We start from the raw sequence: 23375 nt of genomic DNA on the forward strand, positions 1-23375 counted from the left end.
TAATCAAACTGCCCATTCTGGCCTATGGGGAACAGTTAGCCTTGCAATAGTGAAACACGAAAATGACTGTAATTCACTTTTAGGACATGTCACACATAGTCAGGGCTTGTCCTACCTTATACTTACAATGCACCCTGCCCTTGGGCCTACCATAGGGTTGTCTTATATGAAGAAAAGGGAAGGTTTAGGGACTGGCAAGTGGGTGCACTTGCCCAGTCAGTATGGCAGTACCAGACTGCACACAGGCTCTGCAATGGCAAGCCTTAGACACACTTTAACAGGCTGCTTCTGTGGGTGGCACAACCAGTGCTGCAAGCCAACCAGCAGCATTTGGATTACCAGCCCTGGGCACTCCTGGTGCACTGTACTAGGGTCTGACAGGTAAACCAAACCAGCCAATCATGGAATCACTAATCCATACATCAATTGACAATAGGGAGAGCATATGCACTTTAGCACTGGTCAGCAGTGATAAAGTGCCCAGAGTCATAAAACCAACAAAAACAGGTCAGACAAAATACAGGAGGAAGGCAAAAAGTTCAGGGATGACCCTGCAAAAAGGGCCAAGTCCAACATCTCCCTTATATGTTAAAGTTATCCTTTGCTCAAATTTAACCTCAGCATCGGATGTCTGATCCGATCACAGGCGTCCTTGTCCGTTGGTGCTGCGGGTGGGCGAGTGAGCGGGCATGAGCATGACAGGGTGCAGCGCGCTTGATCTCAGTCAGGCTACCGCAGACAGCAAAGGGCCACTGAAAAGAGTTTGGTTGCACAATATTTCTTCTATTTTGTTTGAGCTAGAACTGGTACAACAAACTATACGAAAGCACAGAAGCAATCACCACCTAAAGGAAAATAAAAACCGTTTAAATAAATGGGATTGTGAAGGGTAGGTGGAGCAATGAATCAGTAGTGGATTGGGGGAGAAAGTAAATTCTGTCAAGAAGTGTAGTGGTGAGTAGGGAGGGGCAATGGGATTGGAAGGTGTTTAAAAAAGATGAACATGACAGGGAAGGCACCACCTGTTGGTGCTTGGAATGTATACTGTGAAGGTTCATGCCATGTAGTGTCCCGAGTCTCAGAGAGCACTTGCCTTTACAGTCTAAGGGCTTGAGGAACAAAGGTTTTTTGAGGTCACAAAAGGCCTGTTTTGTAGAATCGGACTGTCTGCAACCAAAAAAAGCTTATTTAAATATACAAAAGACAAAATGCGATGTGGTAACTTGTTACCGAATCGGCAATTTGCATTAACAATTCAGTATTTGGAAGGGGCATGTTTAGGATGTCCCTTCCAAATACCAAGTCCCAGTAGTATGTATTATTTGTTTGCGACCGAATTACAGTCGCAAAACAATAATATTTTACCACCGATTAAATATGGTGGTAACCCTTTATCAAATACGAAAGGATTAATCACCCATTCAACATTCATCCATTCACCCAGCCATCCATCCATGAGGCTTTGATTCATCCTTTCATTAAAATACTCTTAGATTCATCCGGCCGACCATGCACTCAATCACTTACCTGTTTATCTATTCATGTGCTCATTCATTGATTCAACCATTCACTCCTTCTCACGTCCACCCCTTGACACACCCAGACACAAACTAACCAATTAATAGTTTTCATAGCATCGATAGCAAAAATAGTGTCTAATGTAAATTTTGAAAACTAAATATCAGTCTCAAAAATGTTACTCCATGTGGGGTAGACTTTCTATTATTAATATGTTATGTTAGAAATTTGTAAAGCGCCTTGTTACTCCAAACAAAGTGTCCCCATGCTAGGTTTTCTCCTAATAGCAATCTATTCAATCTATTCAGTGAGCCAGCCATGGCAATTAGACTACCTTCGATTGCCTGAAGAACCAGGTCTTTAGCTTTCAACGAAACAGCATTTCTGAGGGTTGCATTCTAAGGTCGACAGGAAGGAGATTCCACAACTTTGCCGCCAGGAGACTGAAAATGCTACCATCCAAATGAACTCTGTGCGTTTTGGGTTTTATAAGCCTGGCCATTCCAGAGGATCTGAGGCAGCGATTTGGCAGATGGGGTTTGATGAGAGGAAAGGGATATCGAGGACCCTTTAATTTTAAATTTCTGTGGCAGAAACATAGAGCTTTAAAAGCCACTCTAGCCTGAATAGGAAGCCAGTGGAGCTTGGCAAGTGCAGGACCCGAAGAGGAATATCCCTAGAGGAACCTCTAGGGATATTCAGAAGCATTCTAGCCTCAGTGTTCTGAACCCTCTGCATCATTCTTATTCTGCCTTTGGAAATACCAAGAGAAAGAACATTGCATCTACACTACAATGCCTGGATAACTGTTTTCTTTGCCGGATCTGTCAGAAGCTCCAAAATCTTACGAAGTATCTTCAAGATGCTGAAGCAGAAGCCAGCAAGAGTACAGATCTGGACATCAAAGGTCAGTGACAGGTAAAACCAAATGCCAAGATTTACTATCTTACGTTTTGGAGCAGGAACAACCTTAATTCAGATGGCCTCCATATAGAGGGCTAAATAGACGGTTGCTTGCCAACCACGATGACCTCAGTCTTTCCAGCATTGAGTCTTAGACAGCTGGAGTCCATCCATTTTGCCAGTTCGACCAGGCATAGTTTAAAATTGAAGGCAGCATTACCATCTTCCTGTGTCAAGGTGATAATCAGCTGAGTGTATTCAGCATAGGATACCATCTTCACCCAGTGACACTCAACTATGATTGAGCCAGAGAGTGCATGTAGACATTAAATAGGGTCGGACTCAAAGTCGATGATGAGGCACCCCTTGCTGCAGGGAGTGTATTTCTGAGGTGTCTGACTGCTGAAAGACCTGAAAGGTGCGGTCCTGGAGGAAATCCATAATGCAACCAAGTGCACAGCCCCCCACCCAGAGGCCCCAGAGTCGTTCAAGTAGGAGACCATAGGATATGGTATTGAAGGCAGTGCTCAGGTCTAGCATAATCAGGGCAGTGGTCTTGCCCTCATCAGCAGATAATCTAAGGGATTTGGAGGCTAGACGAAGAGCAGATTCAGTACTGAACATAGATCTAAACCCTGATTGGGTCTCATGAAGAAGATTGTTTTCTTCAATAAACTTCGTCAGCTGAGAGTTAAAATATTTTTATCGGTCTCAAATTTTCCAGTAGAGAAGGGTCTAAGGAAGGCTTCTTTAGTAAAGGAACCATCATCGCAAATTTCCAGTCTAGAGGGACTCAGCCAGAGGAGAAGGAAAGGTTCAATAGATTACAAATACTTCCTCCCCTTGAACCAGCATGGTCGGTGTTAGAACTGGGAGTTTCTAATTGGCAGAAGTAGGTACCTTTGTCCAAATAGGAACCCTTGCTTCTAGTCAGGATAAGAGGGATACACACTTTAGAGCACTCCTGCTTACCCCCTTGGTAGCTTGGCACGAGTAGACAGGCTTATTCAGGCAATGTGTAAAGTATTTGTACTCAAAAGCACACAGTGATAACATCATAAATGGACACCAAACCAGTTTAGAAAAATAAAGTTTCTAAACTCAACAAGACCAAACCACAAAAATCCAACATACATGTAGTAAAAAAGCACTTCAAAACAGTTATTTCCAAAATAAAGCTTGTAGAAAACAAATAGCTTCACCTAGGGCTATTACGATGTTGTGACAGCAATAAATCCAAAGTACGGCGCAAACCGCGAGGTTCGCTGCGTCAGGCACCAGTCACATGGTCCCCCAAACAAACAGTACCTTTGGATAAAGAAGTCTATGACGATGCATGGTGTCGTGGAAGTGAGGCATCGATGCCCCGGCTGCCACGGGGGAGGCGAGGCATTGTGTCTGCGGAGAGGCGATAGGTCATATTCAGGACAGGGGAAGTTTTTTGCTTCGGCGGTGAGGCGTCGGTTCTGGAGAGGCAATGCGAGTTCATGGAGTCCCCCTTGGTGGTTATCAGTGCCGTAATAACAGAATTCAGGTGCGGGCGGTGACGGAGTCGGTGCGAGTACTGGCGTTGGGAAGGCCGATAACTGCAGGTGTTGGCAGGCGTCAAAGGGCATCGTAGCTGCGGTGCAGGCTGTGAGGTGCATTGTGCATTCACAAGTGTTACCCCGGGCCTCGGTCCAGGTCGCAGCGCTACGGCGGCATCGCTGCCGGCATGGGAAATTGATTTTCTAGCTTCTTTCAAGTTGCTTTCAGCTCCCAACAGCATGAACAACCTGCAGAGGCCCAGAACGGAAATAGGCACCTCCTGGCAGGTCAGAACTCTCAGCAATAGATTTCAGGGCAGCTGGGTGGTGATGTCTTTGTGTCCCTGAGACTTCAGAACAGGAGGCCAGCACACACATACCCTTGGAGATTCTTCTTAAAACAGGTTCACAGGAAAGTTACAGTCGTTGTCCTTTCCTTGGCAGAAGCAGCAACTACAGGCCAACCCAACACAGCATACAGTAAAGGGGCAGTGCTCTTCCTCACAGCTCTCCAGCTCTTCTCCAAGGTAAAGGTTACTCTTGAGTCCAGAAGTGATCTAAAGTTCTGGGGTTTAAGGTCCACTGCTTATACCCCATGTTGTCTTTGTTTTTCTTTGTGCAAGGGTCTCTGAGCCAGGTCAAAACAAGTTCAGTCTTCACTGGTGCAGTATAACCACAGGAGGTGGAGACAGCATTGTGCAAAGTGAGACAGGCCCTATTCAGGTGCAAGGAAAACTCCTCCCACTACTCTACATGCAGTCAAGGTCTATTCAGTTCTGAGTCAACCAGGAAGGGCTAGGCACACCTCAACCCCCCCCCAGTGGTTGTCTACAGTGAATGCACATTCTGAGACCCTGTCACTCCAAAGCCAGACAGTCTATCCACAAACAGGCAGAGGCACACAGAATGAAACAAAAAAATGTGTACTTTCTAATAGTGTCATTTCCCAACACACAATTTAAAAACCCTCTTAACTAAAAGATATGTTATTAAATTCTGAGTTCAGAGAGCCTAAAATTCATTTCTCTAACTTGTCCCAATGAGAATTTATACTTGTAAGATGTTACAAAGTATCTCCCATGTTATCCTATTGGGCAGATAGCCTTTCAATTGTGAAAAACGAAATACACTGTATTCCACTATCAGGACATGTCACACATACCAGTACATGTCTTACCTTTCACATACACTGCACCCTGCCCTTGGGGGTACCTTAGGGGTACCTGAGGGGTGTCTTACAGAAAAGGGAAGGTTAGGGCCTGGCAAGTGGATACACTTGCCAGGTCGACATGGCAGTTTAAAACTGTGCACAGACACTGCAGTCACAGGTCTGAGATACATTGCCAGGGCTACTCATGTGGGTGGCACAATCAGTGCTACAGGCTCACTAATAGCATTTAATTTACAGGCCCTGGCACACTCATTGCACTTTACTAGGGACTTACCAGTAAATCAAATATGCCATTCAGGGAGAACCAATTGTAACAACAATTTATACAGGGAGCACTTGTACTTTGACACTGATCAGCAGTGGCAAAGTGCCCAAAACATTTAAGCCAGCAAAAAGGAAATCCAGTACAGCATAAAAAATACAAGCAGTAGAGGTAAACGGTCAGGGGAAACCATGCCAAGGATGCAAGTCTAACAGTCAGTGAAATAGGGTCAAGAGTAGAACTCAATTTAACTTTGGAGAGAAGACTGTTAGGGGCAGAATTACAAGCCCCTTGCGCCACTTTTGCATCACTTTTCCCATGTTAAAAGTGACGCAAAAGTGGCGCAAGGGGCTTGTAAATCTGCCCCTTAGTCTCTAATACAGTTAGGGCCTTGAGGTTGGTAAACCCCTCATTGGGGTGTAGATTCTCAGGCGGAATACATTTAAAATTCCTGAAGGATTCAGGAAAGGAAACATAGATAGTGTCTATCTTCTATGAAAAGTATTGAGCCACTAAATTTCAATATTCAGTAGAGAGAGGAGTGATAACTGATACCTGCTCAACAGAGGTGAGGCATTTGACAAACTGAAAGATCTCCCTAGGTGAACCCTTAGATGATCTGATGACTATAGAATTAAGTGTGTGTTCTTTTAATTTGTTTATGATAGTCTTTTAGTGCCTCAAGATATATAATTCTATCATCACTCTTATAGCTACTCCTCTAAAGGCGCTCTAACCTTTTGCACACCTTTTTTAAACAGAGAAGTGTCTCTGTGAATCGTTCTGCAGTTGGTGTGCGTCGGGTGCTGTCACATGGTTGCAGAGGCGCTAGAGTGTCCAGAGCCCAAGTTATCTAGCAGGAGATTTGTTGATTAGCAATCTGTGGACATGTATTAAGTACAGGGGATTTAAGAGTCAGTTCAGCTGTAAAAGCAGATGATGTAACCAAGGACAATTCACGTGTTTTTTTATTTAAAGCGGAATTAATTGGAGAACATAGTGTTATGGAGGTATCTGTAATCGGAAAAGATAGAATAAAGTGGTCTGACCAGGCAATAGGGACCGGGGGCCAACTTCTACAGATGCACAGTTAGAAAAAAGTATACAATGTTAACTCCATACTTTTGTAACTCATTTGGTAGATAATATTTTTGCTGGGCTATATTTAGGCCATAGTATTCTTGTACTATCTGCCAATTAATGAAGATGCACTTTGATTTATAAAATAGCTAAAGCTATGGAGTATGCCAATGCTTGTTTACCTTTCTAGCAAATAACCCATATATTCACAGAGAAGCAGCTGCCCATAATAGGGATGTTTTCCAGTGAGGGGCTGCAAGCAACATCATATAGACGATGAGGGGGAAGATTGAGATGTCTATGTTGTCACTTGGAACGTTCTGGTGGAAATTGCACGTTTTAGACAACTAATTATCTACATTTGCATGCAAATATTTGTTGCATGTAAATACTCAGGCGAGTACAGTGGTGGAGGAGTAGGGTGGCAACTAGGCACGATAATGTCTTACCTGCCTCAGTTCTCCATCCGTGTTGTACTTTCAAAATTAAATATACCTGCGTGCTGCCATCCTCACAAACTAACCTCTGTGCATTCCCTCCTCTTGCCCTTCCAAAGCAGTGCTCTCCACTCTCAATTTGAGATCACAGAGTCAACGTTGTGCTGGCAGTGTCATTTTGAGAACCACTAGTTAGCAGAGACAACCAACCCTGTCATCACGGTTCTGTAAAGACCACCCTCTGACATGAGAGGAGGTGGTTGGTGCTCAATACCTTTACAAGCATCTGTGATATAAAGAGGTGGGCAAAAGTGGCAAATAGTCAACCACCATTCTGCCCACACCACAAGGTCCCTGGAGACCCGGGGAGGGGGATGAATTATTGTCTACATGGTAGCGCATTAGAGCCCACTATTTTCTTTGTTCTGATAGCAGAGCAGAGTTAAATAATTCTGGTTGTCTCACTGCTCGGACATCAGAGCAGTGAATAACTGTTTTTCAAATCTGGTGTTTGTGCTAGTAGCTTCCTTTGGAAGCCCTACAAAGCATGGCCACACCTGCCTTAGTCCCGCACCCTGTTCTGTATTTTCAAAATTAAATTTACCGGGTGTCCTGCTGATCTGGTAATCCCTTATATATATACTAGAAAAAAGCAAGCCCTGTGTGTTACCCTTCAACAAAACCCTTTTCAGTATCATCCCCTGTTCTCACTCACCCACATATTTAAAAAACCTGGGGCCAGATTTACAAAAATGTCATGCCACGCAGCAAGACAACTTCCTGTACTGTGTTGCGTGACAATAAGAGAGCAGAAATGCGCCAAATCTACTAAAATATAACACATTCCTGCTTTCTCTCCCTGCACTGATGCAGTGAGTGCAGCCTAATGCCAACGCAGGCACCATTGCTCCATGGTGCAAGGGTGCCTGCTTTATAGCCAGGATTGATTTTGTGCAAGAAGGGACACCTTCCCGCACGAAACAATCCTCTGATGTGTTTTCGTCTTTCTACTTGTGCTGCAGAATACAGCACACGTAACGAGGAAAAAACGAGGCAAAATAAACCTATTTCTCCCTGCTATGCCTCACATGGGAAGGCATAGCATTTTGACTCATTCCTAGCTTAACTAGTTTAGTAAACATGGGAATGCAACAAAATCCATGGGCGGATGTGTGGGACCACCCACATTCCATCTATGGAACACCTTCCCAGGGCAGAGTGACACAAGGCAGCGACTTGCATTACTTCTGATTTACTATGCCACGAAGAGCTGGTGGTATGTGTTTTCATAGAAAAACAATTTCATGGAATACCAATACTGATAAACCATGTAATCTAAACAGTTTAATGGAAATGTTCAGACTGAATGGGATTTACCTTTTCTTAGAAAACAATTCATAAAATGTCTTTTTGGTAGAAATTGGCTTTTTCATGCTTATAATTTAAGTGTACAGGCAATGTTTGCAGGTCTTACTTTCAGAAAGTGTTTGGTCAGAGACATTTATTTCAGTGATGTACTTCAGGGAACGTTTTTACATATTCATATATTTTACATTGTCAAAAAATATTTCCAATGCTTTTGATTTGCTGACCATCAACACCTGTAAACACCATCGAATCGCTGACCCCCTCACAATCCCTAAAAACCATCAATCCCCGACCCCTAAAACCCCTCTCAACACCTATACTACAGTTACCCCTGAAGCCTAAAAGTCCTTTTTACCTCAGCGATTCACCATCTCTGAACCAAAAACTCCCTCACTACTCCTATCTCCACTCATCCCTGAACACAAAAAAATGTCACCACCTTTAAACACCAGACTTCATGACCCATTAGAACTCCTTATACCATACACCACTCATCCCTAAAAACTTCTTCCTACATCTAAACTCCAGCCATCCCTGAATCCATAAAACCCCTCCCCACCCTAAACTCCGCCCAATCCTGAACCCTAAAAACTCTTCACCACCCTACGTGGTAACCATAATTGTTCCTTGAAAACCCACCCGGCCCTAAACTCCGCCCATCCATGGATGCTGAAACCCCTCAACACCCTTACACTTCACCCATCCCTGAAACCTAAAAACACCTCACACACCTAAACACCACTCAGCCGTGAACCCTAAAAGCCCATCATCACCCTAAACATTACCTATCCCTGAACCCCAAAACACCATCGTATTCTTAAATTCCACCCAAGTTTACGACAACTTCATCGACTCTACGACAACTTCATCGGCCATCCACCAGGTGCCACAGATGGTACGCTGCCCCCCAGAAACACCGGCCAGCCCACCATCTCCAACTAGATACCGATCACGTCCGAAGACACTGCCTCGGCCATGAAAAGCATCCACTCGGGGGCCCCCACCGACCCCTGTCCCCCTCACATCTACCACAGAGCTGCGGCTGCCATTGCACCCGAACTACAACGCACCATCAACACCACCTTCAAAATAGGCACCTTCCCAGACGACTGGAAGCGTGCAGAAGTCAGACCTCTACTCAAGAAGCCCACAGCTGACCCCACTGACCTCAAGAACTATCGGCCCATTTCGCTCCTCCCCTTCGCAGCCAAAGTTGCAGAGAAAACAGTCAACAGGAAACTGACACGATTCATTGAAGAGAACTCTATCCTTGACCCGTCCCAATCCGGATTCCGAAGCAACCACATCACAGAGACCGCCCTACTCGTCACCACAGATGACATCCGCACCCTCCTGGACCGAGGCCACTCTGCAGCCCTTATTCTATTCGACCTATCAGCGGCCTTCAACACTGTCTCCCACCGCACACTAGTTGCCAGACTACACGACGCAGGCATACAAAGAACAGCCCTGGAATGGATCCAATCATTCCTCACCGGAAGAAGCCAAAGGATCAGACTCCCACCCTTCCTCTCCAACCCCATGAAAATCACCTGCGGAGTCCCACAGGGTTCATCCCTGAGCCCCACCCTCTTCAACATCTACATGGCCCCCCTCGCAGCCATCAACCGACAACACAGCCTCAACATCGTATCCTACGCCGACGACACCCAGCTCATCCTCTCCCTCACCAAAGACCCTGCCACTGCCAAACTCAACTTCCAGAAAGGAATGCAAGAAGTCGCAGTCTGGATGACCAACAGCTGCCTGAAGCTCAACGCCGAGAAGACAGAAGTCCTCGTCCTCGGTACCACCCCTTCTGCATGGGACAGCACCTGGTGGCCAACCGCCCTCGGAAGCCCACCTACCCCCTCAGACCATGCCAAGAACCTCAGCATCGTACTCAACTCATCACTCACCATGAACCGACAGGTCAACGCCGTCACCTCCAGCTGCTTCAACACCCTCCACATCCTCCGCAAGACCTTCAAGTGGATCCCCTCTGAGTGAAGGAAGACTGTCATCCACGCACTCATCACCAGCAGACTGGACTATGGAAAAGCACTCTACAACGGCATCAACAAGTCCCTACTCCGCAAACTCCAGACAATACAGAACATCGCCGCCAGACTCGTCCTCGGCATCCCCCGACATGAACACATCAGTCAACACCTACGAAGTCTCCACTGGCTCCCCGTGGAGAAAAGAGTCACTTTCAAAATCCTCACTTATGCCTACAAATGCCTACACAACAACGGACCCAAATACCTCAATGACAGAATCAACTTCCACATACACAAAAGAAACCTCAGATCTTCCAACCTCGCACTGGCCGAAATCCAGCGCATCCACAGAGCCAGAGCAGGCTGAAGATCCTTCTCTCACATTGCAGCCAAGAGCCTGGAACGAGCTACCAGCACACATCAGGCGCGCCCCCTTGTGGAAATTTAGTTCGTATCTGAACATTATCTGCGCCATCTTGTCTTTCCCCAGCACCACACGCAAAAACACACGGCAGCCATTTTAGGCACCATGGCCTCTCTCCCTGCTCATTGTCGATCGCCAACGCGTCCCTCTGGCGCTGCGAACATCTCCCCGCGCGCCGGCCACCCCCGCTCTCTCATACACGGGCCATAAACCCTCTCCTTCTGCGCGACCCTGCCATGGAACCACATCCCACGCCTGACCGACATCCCATATATGGTCATACATCTCTTTGATAACCCCCTTCCTCTTCGCCTGATTGTCCAGGCCGATCCCAGGCCATCACCTAGCCCTGCGGATGCAGTTTATTTCCCCTACTGTAAGGGAAACACCCCACATCAAAGGGATTACAGTAGATCAAGGCCCCCCCACCCCCTGAGACCCGACCAGTCGCACACACCCCCGGGAATTGGCGGAATGTCCAGCTGTGTGATAGCCATCTCCTACTGTGGGTGGGGTGGGGACTTCCACTGTAGATATGTGTGGGAACGAGCTTGAAGTGGGGATTCTGAGGATGTTCTTTCATGTATCAAAGCGATCTCAAGAATGTGCCATGTATGATAAACTTGCAATAAAATCGTAAACCTGTGTATAAGAGGCCAGGCCTCAGAGATGCAGTTAGAGCACCTCGTGACGATACCTTGCTGTCTGATCTGATGTGTTCTTCTCCGACGGAATAAAACTTTGTTTCCTGCCTTCCAGTCTCCGGCGCCTGTCTCTTTGTTGGTTAATTATCGGATGGTATAAGAGGCGATTATCGCCGGGCAATACTTAGAAGGTTATCGACTGCGACTGCCTCTACCTTTTAACAATTGGCGTCCCAAGCGTGGGGCCCATCAGCGACACGTGGATCCAGTGAGAGAGGTCCCAACGACAGAGTGAACGACTGCAGCAATCGGGAGAGCTCCTGCCTGATAGACCCTCGTCTGGCAGCCGATCATCCGAACTTCACTGGTTCCGAGCAGACCTCTCTCGAGTGATCTACGGTCCTGACTGGGAACCATCAGGAGTGCCGCGGCAAGTACGGAGAGTAGAGGACGATCGGGCGCTGGAGGCGGAAGACGAGAAACTGTCCATGCCGTCCGGGTAAGGTCGTGTAACACGACAAATTGCGAAACGATTGATTGATTGATTGAAAATACTAGTATTACTTATTTGATTGTTCTTTTTGAGATATTCGCTGTCTACAAACGGGGAAGAGTAGAAACACTCCCCCCCCCCTTTGCAGATAGTGAAGGGTAGGTAACGCAGACTTTTGTCCCCATTGTAACCCGTCGTGCCTATTTTTATCTCCCCACTGATTGATTGTCCGAACATTGATTGTTTTGAAGAATAGTGCTCTTTGAGATATTCTCTGTTTGCAAATAACGTAGAATAGAAATATTCTGTCTAGTCTTTGCAAATAGTGAAGGGTAGGTAACGCAGACTTTTGTCCCCATTGTAACCCGTTGTGCCTATTTTTATCTCCCCATTGATTGATTGATTGTCCGAACACTAGTTGTTCGATATTGGTTCTTTGGAGGTATTCTCTGCTTGCAAATAACGTGGAATAGAGATATTCTGTCTAGTCTTTGCAAGCAGTGAAAAGATAGGTAGTGCAGACTTTTGTCCCCGTTGTAACCCGTCATGCCTGTCTTCTCCCCACTGATTGGTAGTTGGTTCTGCCCGGACCGCTTATTAGAGGTGAACCATCCAGCTCCACTGGAAGGCACCCCTAATAAGGACATGTTCACTAAATATGGACTAGTCGCCGTAGCTTATAGCAAGCTATGGCATAAATATACAAAGGGGGACCCCGAGAGTCAGTGGCCACTGATGGGATCCTTCGATGATCACAAACTAGAAACACTAGAAATAGCTCTACGTAGTAATAAAACAACGCCTACTATGCTTGACAGTATCGGCATGTGGCGCAAAGAAGCAACGCAACGGAAAAAGAGGGAAGAAGTAAAAGCAGAAAGGGAATTACGAAAGGCAGCTCACCTTGCCGCTAGAAAGTTAGAGGAAGAGATAAAGGAGAGAAAGGAAGCTAAACTAAAACAAGAGTCTGAAACATCAGGCCAGTGCCCTGTTAGGACCTCCTCTGCGCTCTACCCTGAGTTACCTTCCAGGCAACAAACAAATGACGAATTACTATTAGGTCCCCCGATCATCTACATGCCCCCTCCATACGCTCCCTCCCAACCTATAGTGCAGCACCCACAACCCCCAAACGCAAGTGAAAGCAGTACCAGGGCCTCGGTCCTCACGGCCTCCGCGCCGGCCGAGCCTCTTGTGCTGAACACAACGTTAGCAATAACGTCAGATGACCCTGAAATGAGAAAGAAAGATTCCGCCAGAGTAAATCGACTAACAAAGGATGAACGAACCGGACTCGATAAGATAGTAAGGACACTAGTAGAGCGAAAGGAAAGTGAGGAGTATATAACAGACATGTATAACTCGTATGCCAACAACCACAGACGACACTTCGTCGTACGACTTTGTTATCACGCCCTGAATACATATGAGGATAGGTACCACGATAAGGGTCCAGAAGGCTTAGCGACCCTATATAGGAAGGTAGACATTGGGGAAGGAGGAGAGGGCGATGTGATGGACCTCTTCACTCGTACACTCGAGGTCTCCCGGCATCTTAACGAACACAGACAGACAACCAAAGCAGAGACCCCCATAGCGACTGAACCCCAGGCAGGAAGGGCTGATACCATGATGCCCATCAAAGAAGCCGCCCCCTACTGGGTCCCCCCACGAGGACAGGGAACACACGACGACATCAACCACCAAGATGCGAAAGGAAGGGTTGTATATAACTGGGTCTACCAGCCATGGGACTGACAAGACATTTTGACCTTTAGAAAAACCCTACCCGACTTAAGAAAGAACCCAACTGCCTTCTACACCGAACTAGGTACAGCCTTAGGTTCAACAATAATGACCTTAGCAGATATCGACTTGTTCTTCGGGTTATGTCTGCCGGCTGATGTGTGGAAGCAAATCCGGAAAGTCGACCACGCTGAGCCGTTCGGATATACCTGGGTACAACTCGATACCATAGATAAACAGCGAGAACCGGGACAAAAACCCCCAAAAGCCATATTGGAGCTCCCAGACAAGATCGTACAGAAATTGAAAACTCTAATCCCAGAAAGAAAGGTAGACTGGTCGATAGTGACGGCTTGTCGCCAGAAACCCCAGGAGGATGTGTCTGAATACTTCTCTCAATTCGAGACAGTGTTTTCCGATTATAGTGGCCAGGACATGACCACTGCAACCGGACACCACCTCTTTGTCCAGAATTACGTGAAGGGTCTGTCACAAGAAGTCTCCCAGAAGCTACAGACCAGCGAAAGTAGTTGGGCAGCCTCAAAACCCGCAGCTATCCTTCAGATGGCCCAATACTACGAACACCAAAAGAATGAGAGCGATAGGGCGTCTGAAAGAAAGAAAAAGGAACTGAAGGAAAGAGTAATGATAGCTCAGTTACAAGGGGTGACCATAGGAAGGGAGCCCCCTAAAGGAAATTACCAACAGACCGCCCCTAGAAAGCTACCCCCTAGAGACCATACACCTGCACCCTACGCTGGACGAAGAGACTTAGACGGGAACCAATGTGCGTTCTGCAGAGGATTCGGACACTGGAAATCTCAGTGCCCGGTCCTTCTGGAAATGAACAGAAATAGAGACACCAGAGACATAGCATATGACCCCAGAAGTAGAGGACATGGGCGAGGGTACACGAACGACACCACCAACGACAGGCCAGGCAGACCAAACACCTTTGACCGCCCCCGACAGAACCAGTGCCAGCAGTCCGACTACGAAAACACCCATGACTTTGCATAGGACCGCCAGGGGCAAGGGAGGGATCCAGTCGAACTCCGTGTTGACCAGCAAGGTCCTTACGTCACTGCTAAGGTCTTGGGCACAAAGTCTCCATTTCTGGTAGATACTGGGGCGACACGTAGCGCGTTATCTAAACGACTGATTCCTAGGGCACCCTTGTCTGGCTCACACGTAACCTCAATAGGCTTCGATGGAACGCCCTCCACTAACCCCTTGTCAGCACCAATCTCCTTTGACTTAGAAGATAACACCACTGACACGACATTCCTGCTCTCCTCCAACACCCCCGATGCTATTATGGGACTTGATTTGCTAAAACATTTCCGAGCTACCATCAGATGTTCCCCAGACGGAGTTCGAGTCATCCTGCATGATAACCCAGATCTGTTCAGGCCTTGTCTCACACGACGTATGTTCTCTATAACCGATGCTGACCTGTCCCTACTCGACACGTTACCCTCACATCTATGGGCTAAAACCGACTCAGATGTAGGGCGCATGGTGATCGACCCTGTACACATAACCGTCCGACCGGACGCAGTGCTCCCAAAGCTTCCACAGTATCGGATATCGCCCGAAGGCGAGAAGGCATTGGTGGAAATCATCCAGTCCCTAGTCGATGCAGGAGTGGTAGAAGAAGTAGTCAGTAATGTTTGCAACAGCCCTATCCTACCTATTGTAAAGAAGCAAGGTGAGGGAGACGAGAAAGCATACCGCTTCATTGTTGACTTGCGAGAGGTTAACAAAGTAGTCATACCCCAGTACCCCGTGGTCTCGGACATCACCACCATCCTCACCCTGATTCCGTCCACTGCCACCACCTTTACCGTTATTGATCTCAAGAACGCATTCTTTTCCATCCCCATCCACCCAGACAGCCGCTACCTGTTCGGCTTCACCCTAAAAGCCAGTTCATACAGATTCTGTAGGGCACCCCAAGGCTACACTGAGAGCCCCAGCATCTATAGCCAAGCCCTCAAGAGACAACTAGATGCAGTCCAACTACCAGATGGAGTGGCGTTAATACAGTACGTCGATGACATTCTTCTGGCGGCCGACACCACTCCACTTGCAATTACAGCCACCATTCACCTCCTCCACTTCCTTGCGGAGAACGGTCACAAGGTCTCCAGGAAGAAGTTACAATTCTGCCAACCTCAAGTGACATACCTAGGCCACCTCCTATCCAAAGACGGGAGGAAACTTACACCTGACCGAATTCAGACCATCTTAGAAACCCCTGTCCCCAAAACTCAGAAGCAAGTGCGGTCCCTGGTTGGTCTCACCTCCTTCTGTCGACAGTGGTTGCCAAACTTCAGCCTCATTGTAAAACCTCTGCTTTCCCTGCTGGCTAAAGACGTCCCCTTCCCCCTCCCCTGGACACCCGAATGCCAGTCCTCCTTCAAAGAATTGCGAGATGCCCTTTGTTCAGCACCAGTCCTAGGAACCCCAGACTACACTAAACCTTTCTCCCTCTTCACCCACGAAAGGGAGGGATGTGCGTTGTCTGTTCTAACCCAGTCCATAGGTCCTAAACAACGCCCTTGTGCCTACTTCTCTGCCACTCTTGACCCTGTAGCCAGAGCTTTGCCCGCCTGCCTTCGAGCAGTAGCCGCCGCTGCTGTCTCTATCCGGCAAAGTGAGGGGATCGTGCTCTCGAACCCCCTCACTGTGTTAGTACCCCATGCGGTTGACACCCTCCTGAACCAGACCAAGACTCAGCAACTGACTAGCGCACGACTGACTGGTTATGAACTGACTCTGCTTGCACCCCACATCACATTGAAACGATGCACCACTCTGAATCCAGCTACTCTACTACCTCTCCCTGACACTGACCCCAATGCGTCCCCTATACATGACTGCGTGACCCTCACCGACGAACAGACCAATAGTAGGGTTGACCTCCGAGATACTGCCTTCCCGGACCCTGACGGAGAACTGTGGGTAGATGGCTCATGCATCAAGCTCCCCGATGGCACCACCTCAGCCGCCTATGCAGTTACCACGGCCCGAACAGTTGTTGAGACAGCCCGCATCACACAGCGATCCGCACAGGCGGCTGAGCTGATTGCTCTCACCGAGCATGCATCCTAGCAGCGGGGACAACCGCAAACATTTACACTGACAGCCAGTATGCCTTCGGGGTAGTTCACCACTTTGGGCTCCTATGGAAAGAGAGAGGATTCCTGACTTCACATGGCACACCCATCTTACATGGAGATCTAGTCTCCGCTTTGACCGAGGCAGTCCTCCTCCCCACACGGCTAGCTGTGATCAAATGCCAGGCACACAAGAAGGTGACAGACATTATAGGACAGGGAAATGCTCTGGCTGACATTACTGCCCGAACCACAGCCGAAAATAGGTCCACGACCCGCATGTATGTGACCAGGTCACAAACTGAGAAGTGGAAGGATGCTAGAGAAACGATTAGGGACATCCAATTAGCCAGCTCACCACACGAATTGACTGAATGGGCACGGGTGGGATTGAAGGATGATGACGGTTGCTGGCGAACTAAAGACTCGAACAAATGGTTGCTACCTGACTCATACCTGATCCCCATGCTGACCATGGCACACTCCCCCGCACACATAGGGTCTGCCCCCATGATCGAACTCATCTCCAAAGTTTGGCACAATGACAAGATCCCAGACTCAGCCAAACGTCTGGTCCAACAATGCCTGGTATGCCTCCAACACAACCCTGGGAAAGGAACTGCTGTACCCCGGGGAGGGTTTGGGGTCCCTAATCACCCCTTTGAAGTCCTACAAATGGACTACATCCAATTAGAAAGGTGCCAAGGTTTGAAGTACGTACTTGTCGTCGTGTGTGCCTTCAGCAAGTGGGTGGAAGCCTACCCAACCCGCGACAACACTGCTTTGACTACCGCAAAAGTATTGCTGAAAGAATTCTTTCCCCGTTACGGCCTTTGTCGAATTCTGTGGAGCGACAACGGCCCCCACTTCGTAGCCGAAGTTATCCAACTCATCCTAAAGGGGTTGGGTGTAAAACAAAAGTTCCATGCGGTCTTCCACCCCCAATCTGCAGGCTTGGTTGAGCGACATAATGCCACATTGAAGCTCAAAATAGCCAAAATAGTTGCCACCACAGGACTGAAATGGCCAGACGCCCTCCCGCTAGCATTGCTATCAATGCGTTCCACTCCTACCAAACACCACTTAACCCCCTATGAGGTCGTCTTCGGGCGGCCCATGAACCTCTGGACCGCACCGAAACCGACATCCATCCACGACGTCCCGGACGTCCTCATGTCTGACTATTTGTACAACCTAACTAAAACGTTGTCTGTTATCCATCAGCAGGTGCTGCAAGCCATTCCCGATGCTTCCAGGGGCCCCGGGCACGACATCCAACCCGGTGACTTCGTCTTAGTGCGTAACTTCCAGCGCACCAAGAGTCTGGAGCCCCGCTGGACAGGCCCCCTGCAAGTCCTAATCACCACCCGAACAGCTCTTCGAGTGGAAGGGAAGCGTAATTGGCTGCACGCACACCATTGTAAGAAGATATCACCGACCCTGACGACAACCGACAACATCACCGCCCAAGAGGAACCCCTGGACAAAGACCGACCATCCCTGAGCTGCTACCCGGATACAGAGGCACTTGAACTAATGAAATATCCCGATCCCACTGTGCCATCCAAGGAAGGGTATAACCTGCGACGAAAGGAGGAAACCTCGGCTAAGCAGACCACGAACTAAGTCGAAATCTCAAAACGGTAGCCTAATCACCCCAAAGGCCTCCAGAAGAGAAATTAAACAAAGCCTGTGGTTCTGCCCGCTACCGAGTCCCTTGAAGATGATGGAAGCACCCGACATGAAGATGATGGAAGCAACCGGACGTCCGAAGATCCACTACAAAAACCCGAAGACTGACAAAATGCACAGCTCAAAGACTATTGCACTTTTTATTACCCTTCTCTTTTGCCTTCTCCTCATGGTCACCTTCTGGATCATGGAGGAGAGCGCACCCGCTCATAAGACATTGCTGACCACCGTTCAACCTACCACCATGAAAGAACACCATCTGATCTCACTTTCACCCCAACTCCGAGAAAGACGTAAGGAGTTCTGGAATAACTCTTTTGTGCAGTTGCTCCACCAACACAATCTTGCCACCAATGCCACTAATTGCTGGATCTGTGGATTGCTACCACACGCCACTGGACACTCTATCCCTTTCATCCCTTCACCTTTTTCTGTCCATGGTTCCTGCCTCGCCTGGCTAATCCTCCTGCAAGAAAGCTACAAGGACAATGCCACTTCCAGCAAAACTGTGTCACACTTCTACCATGGGTTCTGGCTGAACAAAACTGGAAAAACTTCTGCCCCCTTCTGTCCTCTGAGATCAAACACTTCCTTTCACATGGACATCCCTGCCAAAGAACGAGTTGAAATGCAGGTGTTCAACAACCCAGCCAGACCCACCTTCTCTTACCTCCGGAAACGAATGGCCGCCACCCTAACAGTGGCCCTATCCGTCATCAACATCACTGGACTTGTGTGCCTCGAAGGCCTGGGGGCGCAGCTGGTGGGCCACAGCTCCTGCCTCATCACCCGAACATTGGACTCAGTTGACCCACCCTCCTTTGTTACCTCCCCAAATATGTACTTCGTCTGTGGTACTAAGGCCTACACCTGGCTTCCGAAAGGTTGGGGAGGCACTTGCTACATCGCTTTTGTCCTTCCTCCGACATATGTGGCTCCAGCAAACCATCACCGACAGAAACGCGCCAAAGACATTGTGCAAGCCGACTCCACCGGAGCACAGTTCATGGACGCAGTAAAAGGACTTGTTCCACTTTGGGGCCCAATGGCAAACAGCCGTGCCATCCGCCACTTAACCCAGGCAGTCGAAACAACAATGAACATTACAGCCGGCATCCTCACCAACAACACCGCTGAGCTTCAGGCCGTCCGCCTGGTAGCTCTTCAGAACCGCCTCGTTCTAGACGTAGTTCTGGCCGATCGTGGAGGAGCATGCCGCATCATTGGGTCCAGCTGTTGTACCTACGTACCGGATAACTCACCCTCAGTCTACAAGGCGATTGAACACCTCCACAGACTTTCCGCAGACGTTCATCAGGAGCAAGAAGGATGGTCGCTTGGGAGTTGGTTTTGGGACACTCTTAAAAGTTGGGGGTGGAGGTTGTTTACGTTTATCCTGATACCAATCGTGATACTATGTGGATGCTGCCTGGGTATTCAATGCTTGCCACCTCTGTGTTCACTTTTTACAAACTGTATCTGTCCTAAGACTCTGGACTTTGAAGCCGAACGTATGAAAGCTTTGTATGAAGTAGAAATGCGTAATATTATGGGGATAGATCCGAACTAAGCAAGCTGGCGAGATATGTTAAAAGGGAGGACTGTGGAAATTTAGTTCGTATCTGAACATTATCTGCGCCATCTTGTCTTTCCCCAGCACCACACGCAAAAACACACGGCAGCCATTTTAGGCACCATGGCCTCTCTCCCTGCTCATTGTCGATCGCCAACGCGTCCCTCTGGCGCTGCGAACATCCACCCGCGCGCCGGCCACCCCCGCTCTCTCATACACGGGCCATAAACCCTCTCCTTCTGCGCGACCCTGCCATGGAACCACATCCCACGCCTGACCGATATCCCATATATGGTCATACATCTCTTTGATAACCCCCTTCCTCTTCGCCTGATTGTCCTGGCCGATCCCAGGACATCACCTAGCCCTGCGGATGCAGTTTATTGCCCCTACTGTAAGGGAAACACCCCACATCAAAGGGATTACAGTAGATCAAGGCCCCCCCACCCCCTGAGACCCGACCAGTCGCACACACCCCCGGGAATTGGCAGAATGTCCAGCTGTGTGATAGCCATCTCCTACTGTGGGTGGGGTGGGGACTTCCACTGTAGATATGTGTGGGAACGAGCTTGAAGTGGGGATTCTGAGGATGTTCTTTCATGTATCAAAGCGATCTCAAGAATGTGCCATGTATGATAAACCTGCAATAAAATCGTAAACCTGTGTATAAGAGGCCAGGCCTCAGAGATGCAGTTAGAGCACCTCGTGACGATACCTTGCTGTCTGATCTGATGTGTTCTTCTCCGACGGAATAAAACTTTGTTTCCTGCCTTCCAGTCTCCGGCGCCTGTCTCTTTGTTGGTTAATTATCGGATGGTATAAGAGGCGATTATCGCCGGGCAATACTTAGAAGGTTATCGACTGCGACTGCCTCTACCTTTTAACACCCTCCCTGAACACCTTCAGGAAGACCCTCAAGACCTGGCTCTTCAGCTAAACAGATCTGCGGACCCCCCCTCAGCACCTTGAGACCCTCACGGGTGAGTAGCGCGCTTACAATTCCCTGATTGATTGATTGATTGAATGTCATTTAAGATTTCTTCTCAAAATTATCTGTTCTTTAATATATTTCCTTTAATTTTTGATTCTTTTGTATTTCCTTAAAATTGCCTTTCCTTAAAATTGGTTTTTCATGGTTTGGTTCCCTCCAATGTGGTTTATCTTTCGATTTCCGCTAATCACACACATCACGCGGAGCAATGCAAAGTGGCTTTGCGTCACCTTGTGTCATGCAATGGCAACGCACAGGCTTAGTAAATCTGGCCCCTGGTGTTCAGCCTCCTTTCGTCGACTCAGCAATACCCTTCCCTTCTGCAAAGAGATATATAATTCCTGCATCCTGCCACCCTTTCTCAGTACCGTTTTCACATTACATTCGCTCTCTCTGGCCACATCCACACTCTCTGCTCTTCATCTGAGAGCAGGGAGACAGCTCTCTGAGAGCAGCTCATCAGCACAGACACAAATCCCTACCAGCGCAGGTCTGGGAGACACGTCTGCCAGGAGAGCTGGTGATTTGTGGCATCAGGTCTGTGATGAATTAGAGAACAGGAGAAAGTAGTGAGCTGGTAGACAGTTTTTTCCCACTACCCTGGCATCAGATCAGTGAAAAATGTGAGTTCAAACCCAGTGCTTGTGCTAATAGAAGCTGTGAACAACAATGAAGTGATACTTAGTCTGGTAACAAAGTGGAGGAGAATAACCAGTAAGCTAATTAACACAAATATTTGCATAAGTATTAAATAGTCTTTACATTTGATAAATCACATTAAAATATGTAGTCTTGTAGGAGAAACGTGCGTTCAACTGCAGAATTCCCTTAAAGACTGATGTTGCTAGTTGGTTCACCTCTTAATGATTTGGGGGATTCATGAAAATTGTGAAGTCCATGAGAATGAAAGAACGCTATTATTTAATTTGACTCATGCAGCAGTGTATGTTCTAAACACATGAGCTAACTTTTAAGCTATTGATTGAGAAACAAATATGTGCGAATTTAAGGAAGGCTACTGTGATATATATTGTGAATTTGCCATGTATTTAATATTATATTCGAGAATTGGTTTATTCCAAAATATTGACATGAGTTCCCCACGTATTTTTGTGTGGGATATTTGTATAGCGTGGACTAGACCCGGAGGTATCAGAGAGCTTCACATGAGCACCAGTTGCTTGTTACAGATGGACACATTCCTTTTGTTAGGCGGGGGAGATTAAGTGATGTGTCCAGAATTACAGGATGTTGCGCGTCCCTGCCAAGATGCGAACCCTGTTCCTCAGCTCCGAGGTCGTCTGTTCTAGCCGTTAGGCAGCATCCTCTCCCCATGGTCTGGTTTAACACTCAGCAGCCTAAGTGCACTCTTGTTGTCCTGTGTGACAAGGGATGCAATAATACCACTTATGGGATTATCAATACTTTGGGTGCTAGTATTAAATGGTGCAGTATAAATGCACCATTATAAGTTTCAACACTGGAAAACAGAATCAACAGCAGGAATCAGTGTTTGTGCATCGATTTCAGTAAAAAAACAAATTCTTATTTCAAGCAATATTTCCCCGATATAATTGCCATGCTTTTCCAGGGGGGACTGGTCATAATTAGAAGTGGTGGAGTCACGCCATTGATGACAACAACAAAATAATAATGAAAGAGTACTTGCTTCCCGCTGCGGCCACATATATGACTTGTTTTTTTTCTTTTTGGTCTCTTGTTTTCCTTGGTTGATCATACAAATTGTAATTTTTTTGCCTTTTCTTAGATGTGGATTATGGAAAAATTGCCATATAATTTCTCGGGGGGAGGGGGGTAGATTTGGGCAGAAAGTTTCATTCCTGGCCGAATCGGGACTGTCAGGAAACACCCTATGGACCTAAGAAGGCCAGAAGGTAACCCTACTACCAAAGCCTAAAAGTGATGGAGACAGACTGAAGGTTTCTGAGAGGGACAGGGGGCGGGGATGTGCCCATCAGGAAGCCAGGCCTGTGTGATAGGCATGTGTGATGGACCAGACTCTGATGAGTCTCTGATGAGATGGAGTCAGTGCGGCAAGCCCAACATGCATCCACCATGACCATCTGATAAAAATAAACGAGTCTTTTAGTGGAAAAATGACTGGAAATGCTTGATTTAAGAGCACAATGACATCCCCTGTACAGAAAAGATAAAAATCCCTCTCTAAACAACTGACTGCCTCCTCGTCAAGGAGTTTAAACTCTGTCAATTGCACAGATGAATTTAAAGTGCCTTTGAATCGATCACCCATCAAATAGGATACCAGCTTTAAGTTTTTTCTATAATGAATACATCCAAGCAGCACTACTTTTGAGAAGGGCTATCAATATGAAACTCTGATTGCTTATTGTCAGCCCCCATCCCTCGGATCTCAGGTAGGATACAGTAACCCATTCTCTTT

At 47.6% G+C, this 23375-nt stretch overlaps 1 protein-coding gene across 1 annotated transcript; it reads left to right on the forward strand.

Moving 5' to 3' along the window:
* The first annotated feature begins 18420 nt into the window (after positions 1 to 18420).
* LOC146799147 (endogenous retrovirus group PABLB member 1 Env polyprotein-like) lies at positions 18421 to 19959 on the forward strand. Its single transcript, XM_085628052.1, has one exon. It carries the CDS (start codon positions 18421 to 18423, stop codon positions 19957 to 19959), a length of 1539 nt encoding a protein of 512 aa, XP_085484178.1.
* Positions 19960 to 23375: the final 3416 nt, after the last annotated feature.

This window comes from Triturus cristatus, chromosome 9, assembly GCF_964204655.1.
Source record: "Triturus cristatus chromosome 9, aTriCri1.1, whole genome shotgun sequence".
NCBI classification, from domain to species: Eukaryota; Metazoa; Chordata; class Amphibia; order Caudata; family Salamandridae; genus Triturus; species Triturus cristatus.

Coding starts and splice junctions, on each gene's coding strand:
- LOC146799147 (XM_085628052.1), top strand. CDS start 18,421: ATGATGGAAGCACCCGACATGAAGATGATGGAAGCAACCGGACGTCCG.